This window comes from Gigantopelta aegis, chromosome 3 (genome assembly GCF_016097555.1).
Source record: "Gigantopelta aegis isolate Gae_Host chromosome 3, Gae_host_genome, whole genome shotgun sequence".
Taxonomy (NCBI): Eukaryota; Metazoa; Mollusca; class Gastropoda; order Neomphalida; family Peltospiridae; genus Gigantopelta; species Gigantopelta aegis.
The window spans coordinates 31,216,934-31,233,501 of NC_054701.1; the positions used below are offsets into that span (position 1 = coordinate 31,216,934).

A 16,568-nucleotide genomic window follows, 5' to 3' on the forward strand; every position below is an offset into this window, starting at 1 on the left:
GTAACGAAAGTGGAGCATGTCCTGCCTCGCCGGTGGCACTCGTCATGAGTAGGCTACTGACACCACAGCTGTCAAGTCCGTCACTTCATCTAAAACGATGAGAAAATAATCAATGTGCAGGAACTGCACCAACGAGATGAAAAAGTATGCACAAGTTCAAAATATGGAATGGCATAAGCCATCATTTTGGGCAGTGGTGCATCGTAATTAGTAGATATTGCCTCAAAATGTCTGCAATAAACTTTTTTAAATGCCCCCCCCCCCCCCCCCCCCATGAGTCCCTGGACGTCATTGAAATCTGCATACAATGAGCATGCATACAAGGTATCTTAGATTGATTGAATGTTTGTTTAACGACACCCCAGCACAAATCAAGGTATCTTAGAAGTTGTGATACATGTAGACACCAACAGCTAACCTTATATGTAAGGTATATTGCTCGACACAAAGGGAAAGCTGACACACACCAACCCCCCCCCCCCCCCCCCCACCTGTTACCAACCACGATCGGGCTGCTGGTGCTCCCTTGCACCTGCCAGTGCAAGCGGTCCCTCCTACTTCCCACCCCCACCTCTCCTATCCTGGACAGAGGAGGCGGCCACGGCCGGCTCTTGTGCCCTGGACAGGCGTGCGCTACAACAGCTTGCTCTGCATGTGCACATAAAGCCCTATGACCTGACCTGACCTGAAAGCTGACTATTGAAAAGCTACAGTTTACCTGATTTTACTCTGAAGTTTCAAATCGAACTTATCCAAAGGGAAAATGTACCCTACCCTCAAAAATGTTTTAATAAAAATTAAATAATAAATAAATAAATATAAAAATAAATAAGGAAGGAAATGTTTTCTTTAACGACGCACTCAGCTCATTTTATTTACGGTTATATGGCGTCGGACCACACAGATATTGAGAGAAGGAAATGTTTTCTTTAACGACGCACTCAGCTCATTTTATTTACGGTTATATGGCGTCGGACCACACAGATATTGAGAGAAGGAAATGTTTTATTTAACGACGCACTCAGCTCATTTTATTTACGGTTATATGGCGTCGGACCACACAGATATTGAGAGAAGGAAATGTTTTCTTTAACGACGCACTCAGCTCATTTTATTTACGGTTATATGGCGTCGGACCACACAGATATTGAGAGAAGGAAATGTTTTATTTAACGACGCACTCAGCTCATTTTATTTACGGTTATATGGCGTCGGACCACACAGATATTGAGAGAAGGAAATGTTTTATTTAACGACGCACTCAGCTCATTTTATTTACGGTTATATGGCGTCGGACCACACAGATATTGAGAGAAGGAAATGTTTTATTTAACGACGCACTCAGCTCATTTTATTTACGGTTATATGGCGTCGGACCACACAGATATTGAGAGAAGGAAATGTTTTCTTTAACGACGCACTCAGCTCATTTTATTTACGGTTATATGGCGTCGGACCACACAGATATTGAGAGAAGGAAATGTTTTCTTTAACGACGCACTCAGCTCATTTTATTTACGGTTATATGGCGTCGGACCACACAGATATTGAGAGAAGGAAATGTTTTCTTTAACGACGCACTCAGCTCATTTTATTTACGGTTATATGGCGTCGGACCACACAGATATTGAGAGAAGGAAATGTTTTCTTTAACGACGCACTCAGCTCATTTTATTTACGGTTATATGGCGTCGGACCACACAGATATTGAGAGAAGGAAATGTTTTCTTTAACGACGCACTCAGCTCATTTTATTTACGGTTATATGGCGTCGGACCACACAGATATTGAGAGAAGGAAATGTTTTATTTAACGACGCACTCAGCTCATTTTATTTACGGTTATATGGCGTCGGACCACACAGATATTGAGAGAAGGAAATGGTTTATTTAACGACGCACTCAGCTCATTTTATTTACGGTTATATGGCGTCGGACCACACAGATATTGAGAGAAGGAAATGTTTTCTTTAACGACGCACTCAGCTCATTTTATTTACGGTTATATGGCGTCGGACCACACAGATATTGAGAGAAGGAAATGTTTTATTTAACGACGCACTCAGCTCATTTTATTTACGGTTATATGGCGTCGGACCACACAGATATTGAGAGAAGGAAATGTTTTCTTTAACGACGCACTCAGCTAATTTTATTTACGGTTATATGGCGTCGGACCACACAGATATTGAGAGAAGGAAATGTTTTCTTTAACGACGCACTCAGCTCATTTTATTTACGGTTATATGGCGTCGGACCACACAGATATTGAGAGAAGGAAATGTTTTATTTAACGACGCACTCAGCTCATTTTATTTACGGTTATATGGCGTCGGACCACACAGATATTGAGAGAAGGAAATGTTTTATTTAACGACGCACTCAGCTCATTTTATTTACGGTTATATGGCGTCGGACCACACAGATATTGAGAGAAGGAAATGTTTTCTTTAACGACGCACTCAGCTCATTTTATTTACGGTTATATGGCGTCGGACCACACAGATATTGAGAGAAGGAAATGTTTTCTTTAACGACGCACTCAGCTCATTTTATTTACGGTTATATGGCGTCGGACCACACAGATATTGAGAGAAGGAAATGTTTTCTTTAACGACGCACTCAGCTCATTTTATTTACGGTTATATGGCGTCGGACCACACAGATATTGAGAGAAGGAAATGTTTTCTTTAACGACGCACTCAGCTCATTTTATTTACGGTTATATGGCGTCGGACCACACAGATATTGAGAGAAGGAAATGTTTTATTTAACGACGCACTCAGCTAATTTTATTTACGGTTATATGGCGTCGGACCACACAGATATTGAGAGAAGGAAATGTTTTCTTTAACGACGCACTCAGCTCATTTTATTTACGGTTATATGGCGTCGGACCACACAGATATTGAGAGAAGGAAATGTTTTATTTAACGACGCACTCAGCTCATTTTATTTACGGTTATATGGCGTCGGACCACACAGATATTGAGAGAAGGAAATGTTTTCTTTAACGACGCACTCAGCTCATTTTATTTACGGTTATATGGCGTCGGACCACACAGATATTGAGAGAAGGAAATGTTTTATTTAACGACGCACTCAACACATTTTATTTACAGTTATATGGCGTCAGACATATGGTTAAGAACCACACAGATATTGTGAGAGGAAATCCGCTGTTGCCAGTTCATGGGCTACTCTTTTCGATTAGCAGCAAGGGATCTTTTATATGCACCATCCCAGGGCTCGAACTTAAATATTTGTCTCCCACGACAATTTTTAAAAGAATTGCCCTGAGTGAAACAGCCCACCGACGGCAATTTTGAGCCTGTCTGTGGCATTTTTTTTAAAAGTGACATTTGCAGAAAATAAAATGACTGAAAGGTTATGTTGCTGTATGTAGACATATTTCAAATGTGAAAATGTTAATTATTGGCAGATTATTTACACCAGGTGTATATATTTTGCCATTGTTGAGGAGTTTTACCGACAGGACAAAAGTGCCACCGGTAATGCTCTCTACCTACGGCCCCTGCGCGTGCTGTAACCTCACCGTGGTGCAGGGGTGTAACATTTTCTTTGAGAATGGCCAATGCAGCACAAATTGAAATTTTAAGTAAAATTCAGTATCTATCTGTGATATTTGTATTTTTGCACAGTTCTTTACACTGTTTTTATTTAAATCTCGAATTTTTATATTGATGTTGATTATCAAATTTGTTGTGCTTTTACCATAGTTTGACACCCAATAGCCGATGTATTTTTCGTGCTGGGGTGTCGTTAAACATTCATTCATTCATTCATTCTCTACCTACGGCAATTTATATCTCAGCGACGGCAATTGCCGTCAGTACCGTCGTTAAGTTTGAACCCTGCATCCCACAGACAGGATAACACATACCACGGCCTTTGATATACCAGTCGTGGTGCACTGGCTGGAGCTAGAAATAGAAAAGTAAATAAATACACACAAAATACACACACAAAAAAAAAGAAGAAAAAAAAAAGGAAAACAAAACAACTATTTTCCTTAAAAATAAAGTTAACATAATTCATTATTTATTCACAAAAAATGGTATGTACATAGTGACACATAAAAGAGAAACAACCAAATAAACAAATAATAAATATATTGGGGGGGGGGGGGGGGGGCGTTGCTCAGTGGTACAGCGCTCGCCTGATGCGCGATCGATCTAGGATCGATTTCCGTCGGTGGGCCCATTGGGCTATTTCTCGTTCCTGCCAGTGCTCCACAAACGGTGTAACGAACGTCGTGCATCCTGCATGTGGGATGGTGCATATGTATAAAAGATCCCTTGCTGCTAATCGAAAAGAGTAGCCCATCAATTGGCGACAGCGGGTTTCCTCTCTCAATATCTGAGTGTGGTCCTTAACCATATGTCAGACGCCATATAACCGTAAATAAAATGTGTTGAGTGCGTTGTTAAATAAAACATTTCCTTCCTTCCTCTTTGAGGGGCGGGACATAGCCCAGTGGTAAAGCGCTCGCATGATGCGCGGTCGGTTTAGGATCGATTCCCGTCGGTTGGCCCACTGGGCTATTTCTCGTTCCAGCCAGTGCACCACGACTGGTATATTAAAGGCCGTGGTATGTGCTATCCTGTCTGTAGGATAGTGCATATAAAAGATCCCTTGCTGCATTAGGAAAAATGTAGCAGGTTTTCTCTGATGTCTACCTATCAGAATTACCAAGTGTTTGACATCCAGTAGCCGATAATTTATTAATCAATGTGCTCCAATGGTGTCGTTAAACAAAACAAACGAACAATTATCTCTTTGATATAATGCGAGTCAACCATAACGGGTGACCGCTACATGTAGACGTAAACCACCGAACTATAAATAACCACGACCTCGGTCATATTTATTATTGGCCAATCAATACAAAGTAGTATTTCCGCCGTTGTAAAATGTTTGGGTGACTTCTGCTTTCAACAAAAATGACAAGCCACAAGATAGGAGTGAATCTCCGAGTGTCTGTAAGTTGTGATCAAGGAGGAAGAAGGTATATGGAAGATACCCATTCGTCGCAATTCATTAAATGCGGCGGAAAGGAATATGAATTCGCATACTTTGGCATATTCGATGGACATGGCGGAGCCGAGGCCTCCAAATTTGCACGAGAAAATTTACTGGATGAAATAACAAAATATGATTGCTTTTGGAGCGACGACGACGAAGATGTCATGTATGCGATAAAATATGGATTTCTGGACACACATTATGCAATGTGGAAGGAGCTGGGTAAGATAACTGACAGTTACGTAAAAAGGTCAAGTCACTGTGTATCGCGTATTAACATGCATTTCATAGTTGCCAGTGCAGTGTTTTCTGTACAAAACGAGACGAAATAACTTATTAGCCATTTTCACCCAGTTACTTTTTAAACCCTTATGCTTGCACTGACAAATACGAAGTATCATAGTTAACAAAATCTAATTATTAAGTGGCAGTTCCCGGATTTTTTCAAACAACAAATCGCGCGCGTTTTCTATTTTCAGCTGGGCCCATTCGGCCGTCTTGATACATCATACAGCCAGTGTGGCGATGTTCGCAATGACCTTTTCAATATTTCACTTTACATAACATGCATTGGGCCTACATTTGTTGTTGGTTAGGACTGTATTAAGCCATAGAATTCATTCATTAATAACAATATTATTTCTGAATTGACTAATAAAATAAAACAATTGTATTTTAATGGGTTTCGGGGAATGTCCGCCATTATTTAGTCCGCGAAGCCCTGGGGGGTGAAGGTCATATACATGTTTGAACTTGCAATTTGTTGTCAGCCAATTGAAATACTATAAATAGATCTTGTGTATTCGTTACTGTCATTATTTATAACCAAACAGTAATAATTATAAATACAATAAAATACATAGATATATATCTGTTGCAATAAAAATAGGTTTTCTAATATGTTTTAAAAAATAACTTTATTACTGTAGACTGTAGTTGCCCTATGGTGACTGGATTTACAATTACATTCAGAAAACTGAGAAATTTTTAGACACATTATACATTCATTATCATGATTATGTGGTCATCAGGATTTGTTTAGGGAGTAAATTGAATGGTGCCATCTGCCTAAAATTTTCAAGCACACTAACACTTTTAAATGACAATTCAATTTTAATCTGAATGTCAAAAAAAAGAAGCCACAAATACAAAATGAAGTACATTACAAAGTAGGTGGGTACATCCAGAAAACTGCATATACCAGATCGCAGTGCGACAATTTACCCAGTACTTACCCAGTACTTACCCAATACCACTACTAACTATTATATCATCACGCAAGAACCCCAAAACCTGGATATTAGTTACACGTGTTGTTTGCGGGGAATTGTATACACCGCAGACTCCAGTATGTTGACTTACAATTTGCCACAAACAACACGTGTAACTAATATCCAGGTTTAGGGGTTCTTGCATGATGATATAATAGTCAGTAGTGGTATTGGGTAGTATTGGGTAAATTGTCGAACCCCCAGATCCTATATCCTTTTTGTCCAAGAAAAAACGTGGTTAAAAGTTGCCTTGGTGCCCCTTTTTTGATACCCTTGACTAAAACAATAATTATTTCTGCAAATCAAATAGTGGTTTGGGATTAGCCAACATGCTAATGCATATATTAAGACCTCTGTGTACATTTAACACAGTTAATATGACCATACACAGGGGTGTAGACATGAAAAATATTTCACTAGCTAGCCGGACCAGAACCAACTAAAATTTATTATCCTGCTAGAATTTCCATTAGTGACTCCCCAGCCTATAAAATTATATATTATTAAGGAAACTTGGTAAATGATCATCATCACATGGCAAACAAAATCAAGCCCCACACCTTGAATCTGACAAATCAAAAACAAATAAAATATTCTGATGTATGACAATTTGTTAAATTACATAATTTTTTTATAGATTTATAAAATTCAAGTGACAAGTACTTAACAGAATAATATATTCAAAACACACCGGCAACATACTTTCAACGTAAACAAGCCATTTTTAGGGAAGTATTGACCTTTAACCGGCTCTATTCAGTGTTCGAGAGTTAACATTATCCCAATATCCCCAGGATACCAGAATTTAATTTTGGATACCAGACTTCAATAATCCAGTATCCCACCGGGATACGATATAATGTTTTTTGGGTTTTTTTAATCCTTCATTTTTATTTTTCGCTGAAACAGTGAAAGTCCTCATTTACTAGTGAAGTTAAGTAACAGTGTCGTCCATGTTTGTTAGATGTTATTTATGAATTTCATTTAAGTGGGATACTAAATTATCAGGTGGGATACCAGAATTTGAAATGTTAGTATCCAACTGGGATACTGCCCAAAATTTTTAATCTCGAACACTGCTGTTTACATATTAATGCGATTGTGCAGATCGGAACTCCGAAGTTGTCAATTGTCGATGCAGTACATGTATTGTATATGTTGTCATTATTCTGAACAGTTTGTTTGAATGGTGTGGAATTTTAATATGACTGATGCTGAGTTGCAGATTCAGTGCAAAATAATTTTTTTTTAAAAGATCACCACATTTTTTTACTTTTCTGTCAGAATTTGGTGAGCAGGCAAGTACTTTCTGCACCGCTGCATGCACATTTTTGATAAATCAAGATGACAGAAGCGAAAAAATAACATTATTTTCACTACATGGTTATTATTATTCATAAAGATCGAAAATAAAATACTTGCCTTGAATCCCTTGATGCCCATGGGCTGCAACTTGCCGAAATTTGTTATTAAACCGAAGGCAACAGTTCCCATGCCCTAAGATATTTAAAATTCAACCCCTTTCTTTATTTTATATTTACAGAAAGATGGCCAAAAACTGTAAAGGGTTTGCCAAACACATCAGGAACCACAGCCAGCATTGCCATTATCAAGAATTCAAAGATATACATCGGTCATGTTGGGGATTCAGGAATTGTTCTTGGTTGTAATGAGGCAAATCAAAGTAGTAATTATCCTGCAATACATGCAAGTGCCAAGTGTTTAACAAAGGTAAGTGTGTACATGTATACATGCATATGTACAGTCCTATACATTTGAAAATATCAGGTGAGTGATAAATCACTCTCCTCATAAACTCCAGGCGGGTAATTTGCATTCCATAGGAAAAATCTTGAGTGAAGCTTGCACATAATATTTGACATATTGACAAAAATAAGTTTTGAATATATATAGTACACATTGAACAAACATTGTCTAATGATACTCAAATACCAGGGCCGGGTGGGCTTATAGCAGCTTCTGTTCAACAGCTAGTGGGAGACGTGCTGTTACAATATTTTATAATAAAGACTTCTGAGATAAAAGTAAGGTGCACTTAGGAGCACAAACATTATCGCGCACCTTAAATATGGATTGCCAGGACTCGTCCTGTCTGTTACCGAATTAGCTAATTGCTAATTTTTATATAAATTTAGTCACTGGCTGATAATATAGTCCTAAAATTAACCACATTTAATAATTTTCGAGAAAATGCTCTACATATTTGAAAATTTGTAAATCAAAAGTACTTGCAGTATGATCACTGAGACTGCATTAAAATTGGTTGTTTTTATTCTTGTTGAACTCTGGTTTCCATACAGGTACATGTAAATCTGAATATTCTAATCTGCATCTGGCTTAAGGTACATTCAGGAAACATTTTCACGAACAAATTAGTAACTGACAGAATAATTTAATGTTGGAATTAACTGGAAGAATAAGTCGTCAGTCCTTTTGACATGGCATGCTTAGTGTTTTATCCCTTCTTTTTTACATCACAGGATCACAAACCTGAGAGTCCTGAAGAAAAGTCTCGTATTGAGGAAAGTGGCGGAGCGGTGATGTGCAAATCAGGAGTGCAGCGGGTGGTTTGGCGGAGACCCACGCTTAATCACAAGGGACCAATCCGGCGAAGCACACACATTGATGAGATTCCATTTTTGGCAGTTGCCAGATCATTGGGTATGGTAATCATTGTTTGACATCTATATGATATACATTCTAACACGTGTCAAGCAGAACACAAAAGTTCCAAATGACATCTAATCAGTATAATCTGGCACGTACCAGGAGTTGGGTTAAGTAGTTTCTTACTCAAGTAAACAATTGTTGAGTTAACTGTCAACTGAATTAGAGAAATGTGTATGTTCTTATCAACTAATTTGCTGTTGAGATGGTTTTGTTTTGGGTAGCGGACAATGTCTTCCAACTATAGACACATGCTGTCTAGCAATAGTAACACTTTATATAATATCTGTGCTTACAGTAACTGTAGATAATAGTTTGACAGTGTTCCAAGTACATGTTCCCAGTGCTTCTAGAATTTTTATATAAAATCCACTAGCCATGGGATCGGTGATTTAAAACATTTACTAACCATGATTAAAAATTCACTAGCCCTACTTTACTTTTAGTTAATATAATTATAGTAATAATCAGATATGTCACCTAAAGAGGGAGATCGAGCTTAAAAACACAAGCATGGGGGGGGGGGGGGGGGGGGATATTAATTTTTACATAATAGACTTAACTGCAATATTTGACAAAAACAAATTCACTAGCTGTCGGGCATGGCAATAGTAGTTATTTGCTAGTCCAACATTGAATATCACTAGCCATGGGAGTGGGCTACCATAATCTAGAAGCCATGTGTTCCTATAGTATGATGTAGCAGAATTTGCCATCAGCAGAGGTAACTCTGGGTGAACAGAAACCATTGCCAAATTATCTGTTATATGTACACTTCAAACATTTCAATAATTCCATATATTAAAGACCTGGTATGTGTCCTGTGTAGAAAAGTGCATATTAAATATTCTTTGCTACTTATTCGTCACCCGTTAACTTTTCCATCTAGAAGCCAGATGATGCCTACTATTATTTTTATGTAAATAGTATGAAAGGTTTTAGTCAATATGCGACCATATCGGTCGCAGTGTAGAGGGCTTATCAGTAGTACTTACGTATGTGTACACATAGTAGTGGAATAGGTGTAGTGGCAGCAGTGGGTTTCTTCTGTCTGCAGCAAATATCAAAATAAACTGGTATTTACCCGTTCTTTCCTTTCCAATATAATATGGCAATCGTCTAGTTGGTTAGTATTTTATTTTCATGTTACTGGGTTTTTTATATTATTAGTTTGATAATAGCAAACAACACTGATATATTTTTTAACATTTGTCTAATTTGTGGGGTGTTTTTTGTTTGTGTTCACATAGGTGATCTGTGGAGCTATGATTACTACAATGAGAAGTTTGTTGTCTCCCCTGAACCAGATGTGTCGGTTCATCGACTGGATGCAAATAAACACAAATGTTTAATCTTTGCATCGGATGGACTGTGGAACATGGTGTCGCCAGAAGAGTCAGTAACCTTGGTGATGAACTTGGAACGGCACTTCGAAGAACGCATCATCCATGATTTGGTAAGACTTGCATGCATTTGGCTTGTTACTGTAATATACCATGTAGGATCGTTTTGCAAAGCCAGATACCAGACTGATTCATTGTGGCTTTCATAGTTTCACATTTGTTGTCCTTAAGAATAAGACATGATATTACCATAAATGATCTCTGTATTTACTTATTGTCTCGTCTCGCCCTTACAAAAGTAAAAAAAGTTAGTTTTGTTTAGCGACACCACTAGAGCACATTGATTTATTAATCATTGGCTATTGGATGTCAAACATTTGGTAATTCTGACATATAGTCTTAGAGAAAACCCAACACATTTCCCATTGGTAGCAAGGCAGTGTTCAAAATAAGCACTTGTCCGTTTGTCCCGAAATGTGAAAATCTATTCGGACAAGAAAAATGTGCCTCAGTGGTTGTCCAGTGGACAAGTAAAAATGTTCAGTGCAGTTTTATTTTTAGCAATCACAAACATCATCCTGATATTTGAATAAAAGAAACCATTTATTTGGACAAGTGGAAATATTGGTGGACAAGTAGATTTCTAAATGTACGTGTCCGGTGGACTACATGTAGTAAAACATTCTGCTTACTTCTATCACTTCAAGGTATCTTTTATATGCACTATCCCTCAGATAGGATAGCATATACCAGTCGTTGGAACAGGAAACATGCAGGAACGTTGGTCTAATATGAATTGCAAAAGGACAGGAACTAATGGCAGTGTTTGCCGCTGGATAAAAAATTATTGTTATCCGTTGAAGGGATAATGTTGGGGTTTTAATTTAGTTTTTATTTCTTATAAAGTTACTGGTTTAGCCAATTTTTAGGTGTGTAGAATATTTCCTTGAAAATTATTAAAATGTGGTTCATTTAAGGAATATATTATTAACCAAAGACTAGATATTGTAGCCAAACTATAAAAATTAGTAATCAAGTAATCTGGCAATGTACAAGGTGAGCCCTGGTTTAAGGTTGCTGTAGTTTATGTGATTGCTCACCTGACATCATTTAAGGAGAGTGATCTTCAGCTCGCCTTGATTTTGCTCATAATGAAGACTGAGCACAGTTGACTTATCATGGGTACATGTAAACAATGGACTTGGACTTAACAAAGATACATGCATGTTATATTTATCTGTAAAATCCTGAAAATTATTTGACTTGTTATATGTAACAGATTGCATTCTTATAGTTTCTTTGTCTTCTCTCCAGTCTGCTTCTCTGAGCTATTGGATCAACCCTGCTGAACGCCTAGTGACTCGCGCTCTCAACAAGTGGCAGTCCCGGCTCATGAAGGCTGATAACACTAGTGCTATTGTAGTCTACATTGATCCCCTCGGTCCCAGCAAGCTGACACTGCTGAAGAAGAAACGTGAGGAAGCCTGCATGAAAAAACAGATCGGTGCATCCATTTTGATGAGTAGTACAAGTTTGCCTGTGGGTTGTAGTTCTGGCTTGAAAATTGACACTAACGGTGACAAACCTGCCATCCCTGTGATTTCTACCATGCAAACTGATTGTGATAAACTAAAACAGTCTACTGCAGTCGATGCCCCATCCAAGTTGACTGATGTCCAGAGTAGTAATGTGAAGGATATTCCAAGTGAACATAGTAAAGCACTCACTCGGTCGCAGCTCGATAACAGCGTACAAGCTGGGAGTGCTCCGTCTCAAGGGTTATCGCCTTTGGTATCTTCCTCTTCTTTTACTTCCAGCACTGCAAGTCTGCAAGACGTGGTCGGTTTTTCAAAGTTCAATGCTTTAAAGTTAGATGTAAAGTCTGAAGAGAATGGCTTTTCGACAAAGGATGGGAATTCTACCTCGAATCAAAAGTCACAGAACAACCTATGCTCAGGAATTTTACAAACAACGAGAGACAACGCACATGTCAACAACAAGAAAAATCAGTCTGCTCGGAAGGGCATCAGCGATAATTTTGGACACATTTTCAAGTCGACAAAACCATTTCTTTCGCTGGAAAAGGTGCTCAACCTAAAGTGTGGTGTTTTTCACAAAAAGAACAAGAACGTCCACTGCAAGAAGGATTCGGTTGTGATGTCGCAGGGAGGCAAAGATACAAACAATTCCAGCTTGTACAAGACTAATGGCCACCACTTACGCTCGGACATGTCGTCTGGGTATGCCAAGAAAACATGCAAGACACTCCACCGGGTGAAAGGTGCCGCTAGGAGGGCCATGTCCCTGGAGAACAGTGTGTTCGTCCGCAGGAGGAACAACTCCAGACTGACCCGTTTAAAACGCAAGTCGGCTGATGATGTCCTCAATGGACCTGTATCGAAGAGATTACGCAAATGTGATGGATGATGATAGACAGTCTAGGAGGATTTTTAACAAATATTCCAAGTTATTGCTGTCGGAACATAAAAATCTATTTTAAAATATACCTGTATATTTTGTTGACATCGTTGTTAAATATGGATAAAAATTTAACTTATTTTTAGATTTTTAACAAAACCTTGTAATAATTTGTACACCCTAATATGAAATACCGCTGTGACTAAGGCTTTGAGTGTGTCATTTGATCATTTCCATGTTAGTGTATTTACATCTGCTAAGAGAAATCGAATAGTAGTGCAAGTCTGTATATTTTTTAGAATTTTAATCTGTTCATTTCACCATTTTGAACAAAAAGATTGTATGAATTTGCATGTATGATGAAAAAAACAGGCGAAAGTTGAATACAACGTACAGTATACATATATATTTTATTTTGGGTGGGAGGAGTGAGAGTGTAGAGCTCGCCTTTTTAAGGCACTTGCTGTAATTCTTACAAATACAACCAGGGTTTCTGCCAGAGGGTGAAACGGGTATGGGGCCATACACAAAGTTTTTGGCAGATGTTTTTTGTTTTTTTTACAAAATTATCATTATTGTATGATTTTTTTAACCTTAACCCTAAACATAACCCATTTTTATTCTGGGAGAGGCCCCCCATACCCCCGTTGAGTAGTTGCATTCAATTCCATAGCGCCAAACCCAAAAATTTCTTTCTGGCAGAAGCACTGACGACATTGTTGGCTAATTGAACAGTTTACTGTTTAAATATTATGCTGCTTGCAGTGTCATACTTGATACAGTTGCTTTTCCGTAAGCCCGTATTAAGATGTAAGTGTATTGACGACCAAAATGTAGCCTACATGTGTACATGTATGTGGCTTTAAAATGTTTTTTATGAGCCATTGAACAATTTTATTTCATAATAATGCATAATTTAAATGGATTTTATTGATACCTGTTCATGTCCTTGTTCTTTAACATTTGATGAAAGGCTTAAAGTAACCCACTTTTTTTTTCCATGACCCTGCAAAGTTTTTCCGATTTGTTTTGTTTATATGTCTAATGAAATTTTCATCTCCATAATAAGAATAGACCATTTTCATCTTAACCAGTAGTCCTGTAACATTTCATGTGCCTGTATTACATATGAATTGAAGCAGATCTGTGTTTTGTTAAAATTGAATTATGAAAGCCATTTGTAAAGTCCTATAGGTATGCCACATTATCCATCAAATTGCAGGATTTTGAGCAGACTGTTGTATGTTACTTACTGGTATTTAAAGCAAAGCTAGCTGATTCCATTAAGTTGCCATGAAAAGCACTTCATTCAAAATGGATTTGCATGAACACTTAATGTTCGTGAATAGTCTGCTATATCAGATATTTTTACGTTCATTTTATATTTTCATAGTACGTATCACACACTATTGTGCAATAATATAAGGAATATTTTTAAACCTGTTTGTGTCTACACAGTTGGTGCATTGAGAATTTGGACAAATCTAAACATGTCAGTTCATCATGGAATCTTCATAATTGATCACATTGAGATCACCTCTTGAGTGGCAGCATGTTTTATCCTATCTTTACGTAACACAGATGATACTAATAGCCAAATATCACAAGTCGTTTGTAGTACTGCCCACAGCTGTTTTATTTACTTGGTTTTTACTTTTAATGTAAGAAAGCTATTTTAAATTAATTTTTAGATTAACATTTGTATGCAATTAACACACGGGAGTTTTAATCTTTATAATATAGTGTCATCATATTACTCAAGTCTGACTGCTCTGGTAACTAGTAAAAGTTGATATCTCACTGAGGTTTCTACTACTTCATTCTGTTCTGGATATGTGTGTAATAAATGTAACAGAACTGATGCCTGCAATGACAGAATTATACATGTATTTAAAATGTGAGAAAATTGTTAAGGGTGCAATATATGTAATGATGTACAATTTATCGCAAGTGCGGATACATGTAGTGTTGGGTTTTACAATTTATTATTTAAAACCCATTCCCAAAAACAGATAGATTATGAACTCGAGGTGATTATTATTGACATTGTAGGAGTTTCAAGTAGTGCTATCAAGCAGTAGATATTTCTTTTTAGTTGTAGTGTTTACTTCCTTGTTGTTATAGAACGTTGCATAGAGACTGAATTTGTACAAGTTGTAAAGAGTAGTTCCTATATATAAAAAAAAAACATTGTAGTGTTAATACAAGAGTACTATTAAAGGTTTGCATTTTATATATATATATACAGTGGAACCTGCCAAAGATTAATTATAATTGAAAATTGATTGCTTGGTCTCTCATGGCATGGCGATTGATTGTAAAAAGATCTTTAATCAATTGTTACAAAAAATGTTAACTGTACTTGGCATACAGTTTATGAGGTGGAGCAGCAATAAAGGAAACATATCAAGTACTGGTAGGTAGTAAATGTAAAATATAAAAGTCGAGCCTGGTTTGAACAAGACTAGATGCATGGTTCTAATAATTAAAATCTTTCCCAAGTTCATATAATCCTAACTAATTGTACAATCAAACGTTGGTCGGTTACTGCAAACTGATTATAATCAGTGATCAAATTGCAACCAGTTTTCATCACTAGTAATTTTTAATGGTTCAGTGAAAGTAGATTAATTGATGGGAAAAATGGGCAGTTTTAACAAGAATCTGGTTTATACAGGTTCCATTGTATATATAGCTGTGGGTTGGTTTACCGTTTAATTTCCTGGCATAATAGTCAGACTAATGAGATAGTTGGTTTGTTAAAAAAGGGTTATTATAGTGTTGGTCGTTAAATTTTGTGAATCCATCCAGTGACAAAACCCAAAACTGATGAAATAATAGGATTTGTTTTTACTATGGGCTGGGTTGGGGGGAGGATTTAAGTTTCAGGAAATTAAATGGAACGTCATGTATTCCATTTGAATACATGTATAGTACAATGATTTCCTTTGTATTATTTTTTTATGATGTCCTTGGCCCAAGTTGCAGTAAGAAGATAAATATCTTTCGTTTCTGTTTTCAGAAAACAGGCAATTTAACCATAATTTATATTATGTACTGTATGTTGTACTATTTATTCTCTATTTATCTATATTTCTCTGTACAAGGACGGACTGAGGTCTGGTGTTACAGCATGCACAACATTAATCATGGCATTCTGGAAATCTGGGGTCACTATTTTTAATGCATGTTGGTCATACTACCTTTACATCTGTACGTCAGTTTGCAAAACTAACAGGAATTGATTGTAAATATGGTTTATATTCTCAAGTAAAATAGTACAAAATGTTTCTGTGTTTTTGTTTGTTTAAGAAGTTCTTAAAGCTGCATTGTCATTTTTATCACCAAACAACTAAATATTGTATTAAATTTGTAATTTCTTTATGTTATGTATCAATTTATTCAGAAACGTATTTCCACATGGACTTGGGTAATAAGACAAAAAGGTTTGTTGGTTTGTTTTGTTTAACATCATTAGATCATATTGATTTATTTATGATCGGCTATTGGATGTCAAACATTTGGTAATTTTGAGTCTTAGAGAGGAAACCTGCTACATATTTCCATTGATAGCAAGGGATCTTTTATATGCACTATACTACAGACAGGAGAGCACATACCATGGCCTTCGATATACCAGTCGTGCACTGGCTGAACAATTTTAAGTAAGTTCAGAAATGTTTTTCATCTTTCTGTTCACAGTATATGTAACATATGTGAGGAGCAGGGTTTACATGTAGCTGTCGATAATGGAGCACTGCTGAGGTTGTTTGGTCGTAGGATTAAGCCCTTTGGTGGACTCA

At 37.1% G+C, this 16,568-nt stretch overlaps 1 protein-coding gene across 1 annotated transcript; it reads left to right on the forward strand.

The window, feature by feature from the left end:
* Positions 1-4,927: 4,927 nt before the first annotated feature.
* LOC121367884 lies at positions 4,928-16,055 on the forward strand. Its single transcript, XM_041492329.1, has 5 exons — positions 4,928-5,267; positions 7,860-8,047; positions 8,818-8,998; positions 10,255-10,460; positions 11,662-16,055. The coding sequence occupies exons 1-5, from the start codon at positions 4,964-4,966 to the stop codon at positions 12,772-12,774; spliced, it is 1,992 nt and encodes a 663-aa protein (XP_041348263.1). The 5' UTR covers positions 4,928-4,963; the 3' UTR covers positions 12,775-16,055.
* Positions 16,056-16,568: the final 513 nt, after the last annotated feature.

Bases quoted from the DNA above. Each gene is read 5' to 3' on its own strand.
- LOC121367884 (XM_041492329.1), top strand. From the start codon at position 4,964: ATGACAAGCCACAAGATAGGAGTGAATCTCCGAGTGTCTGTAAGTTGT. The intron at 8,999-10,254 runs GTATGGTAATCA...GTGTTCACATAG, and splicing joins GGCAGTTGCCAGATCATTGG to GTGATCTGTGGAGCTATGAT. The intron at 10,461-11,661 runs GTAAGACTTGCA...TCTTCTCTCCAG, and splicing joins AACGCATCATCCATGATTTG to TCTGCTTCTCTGAGCTATTG.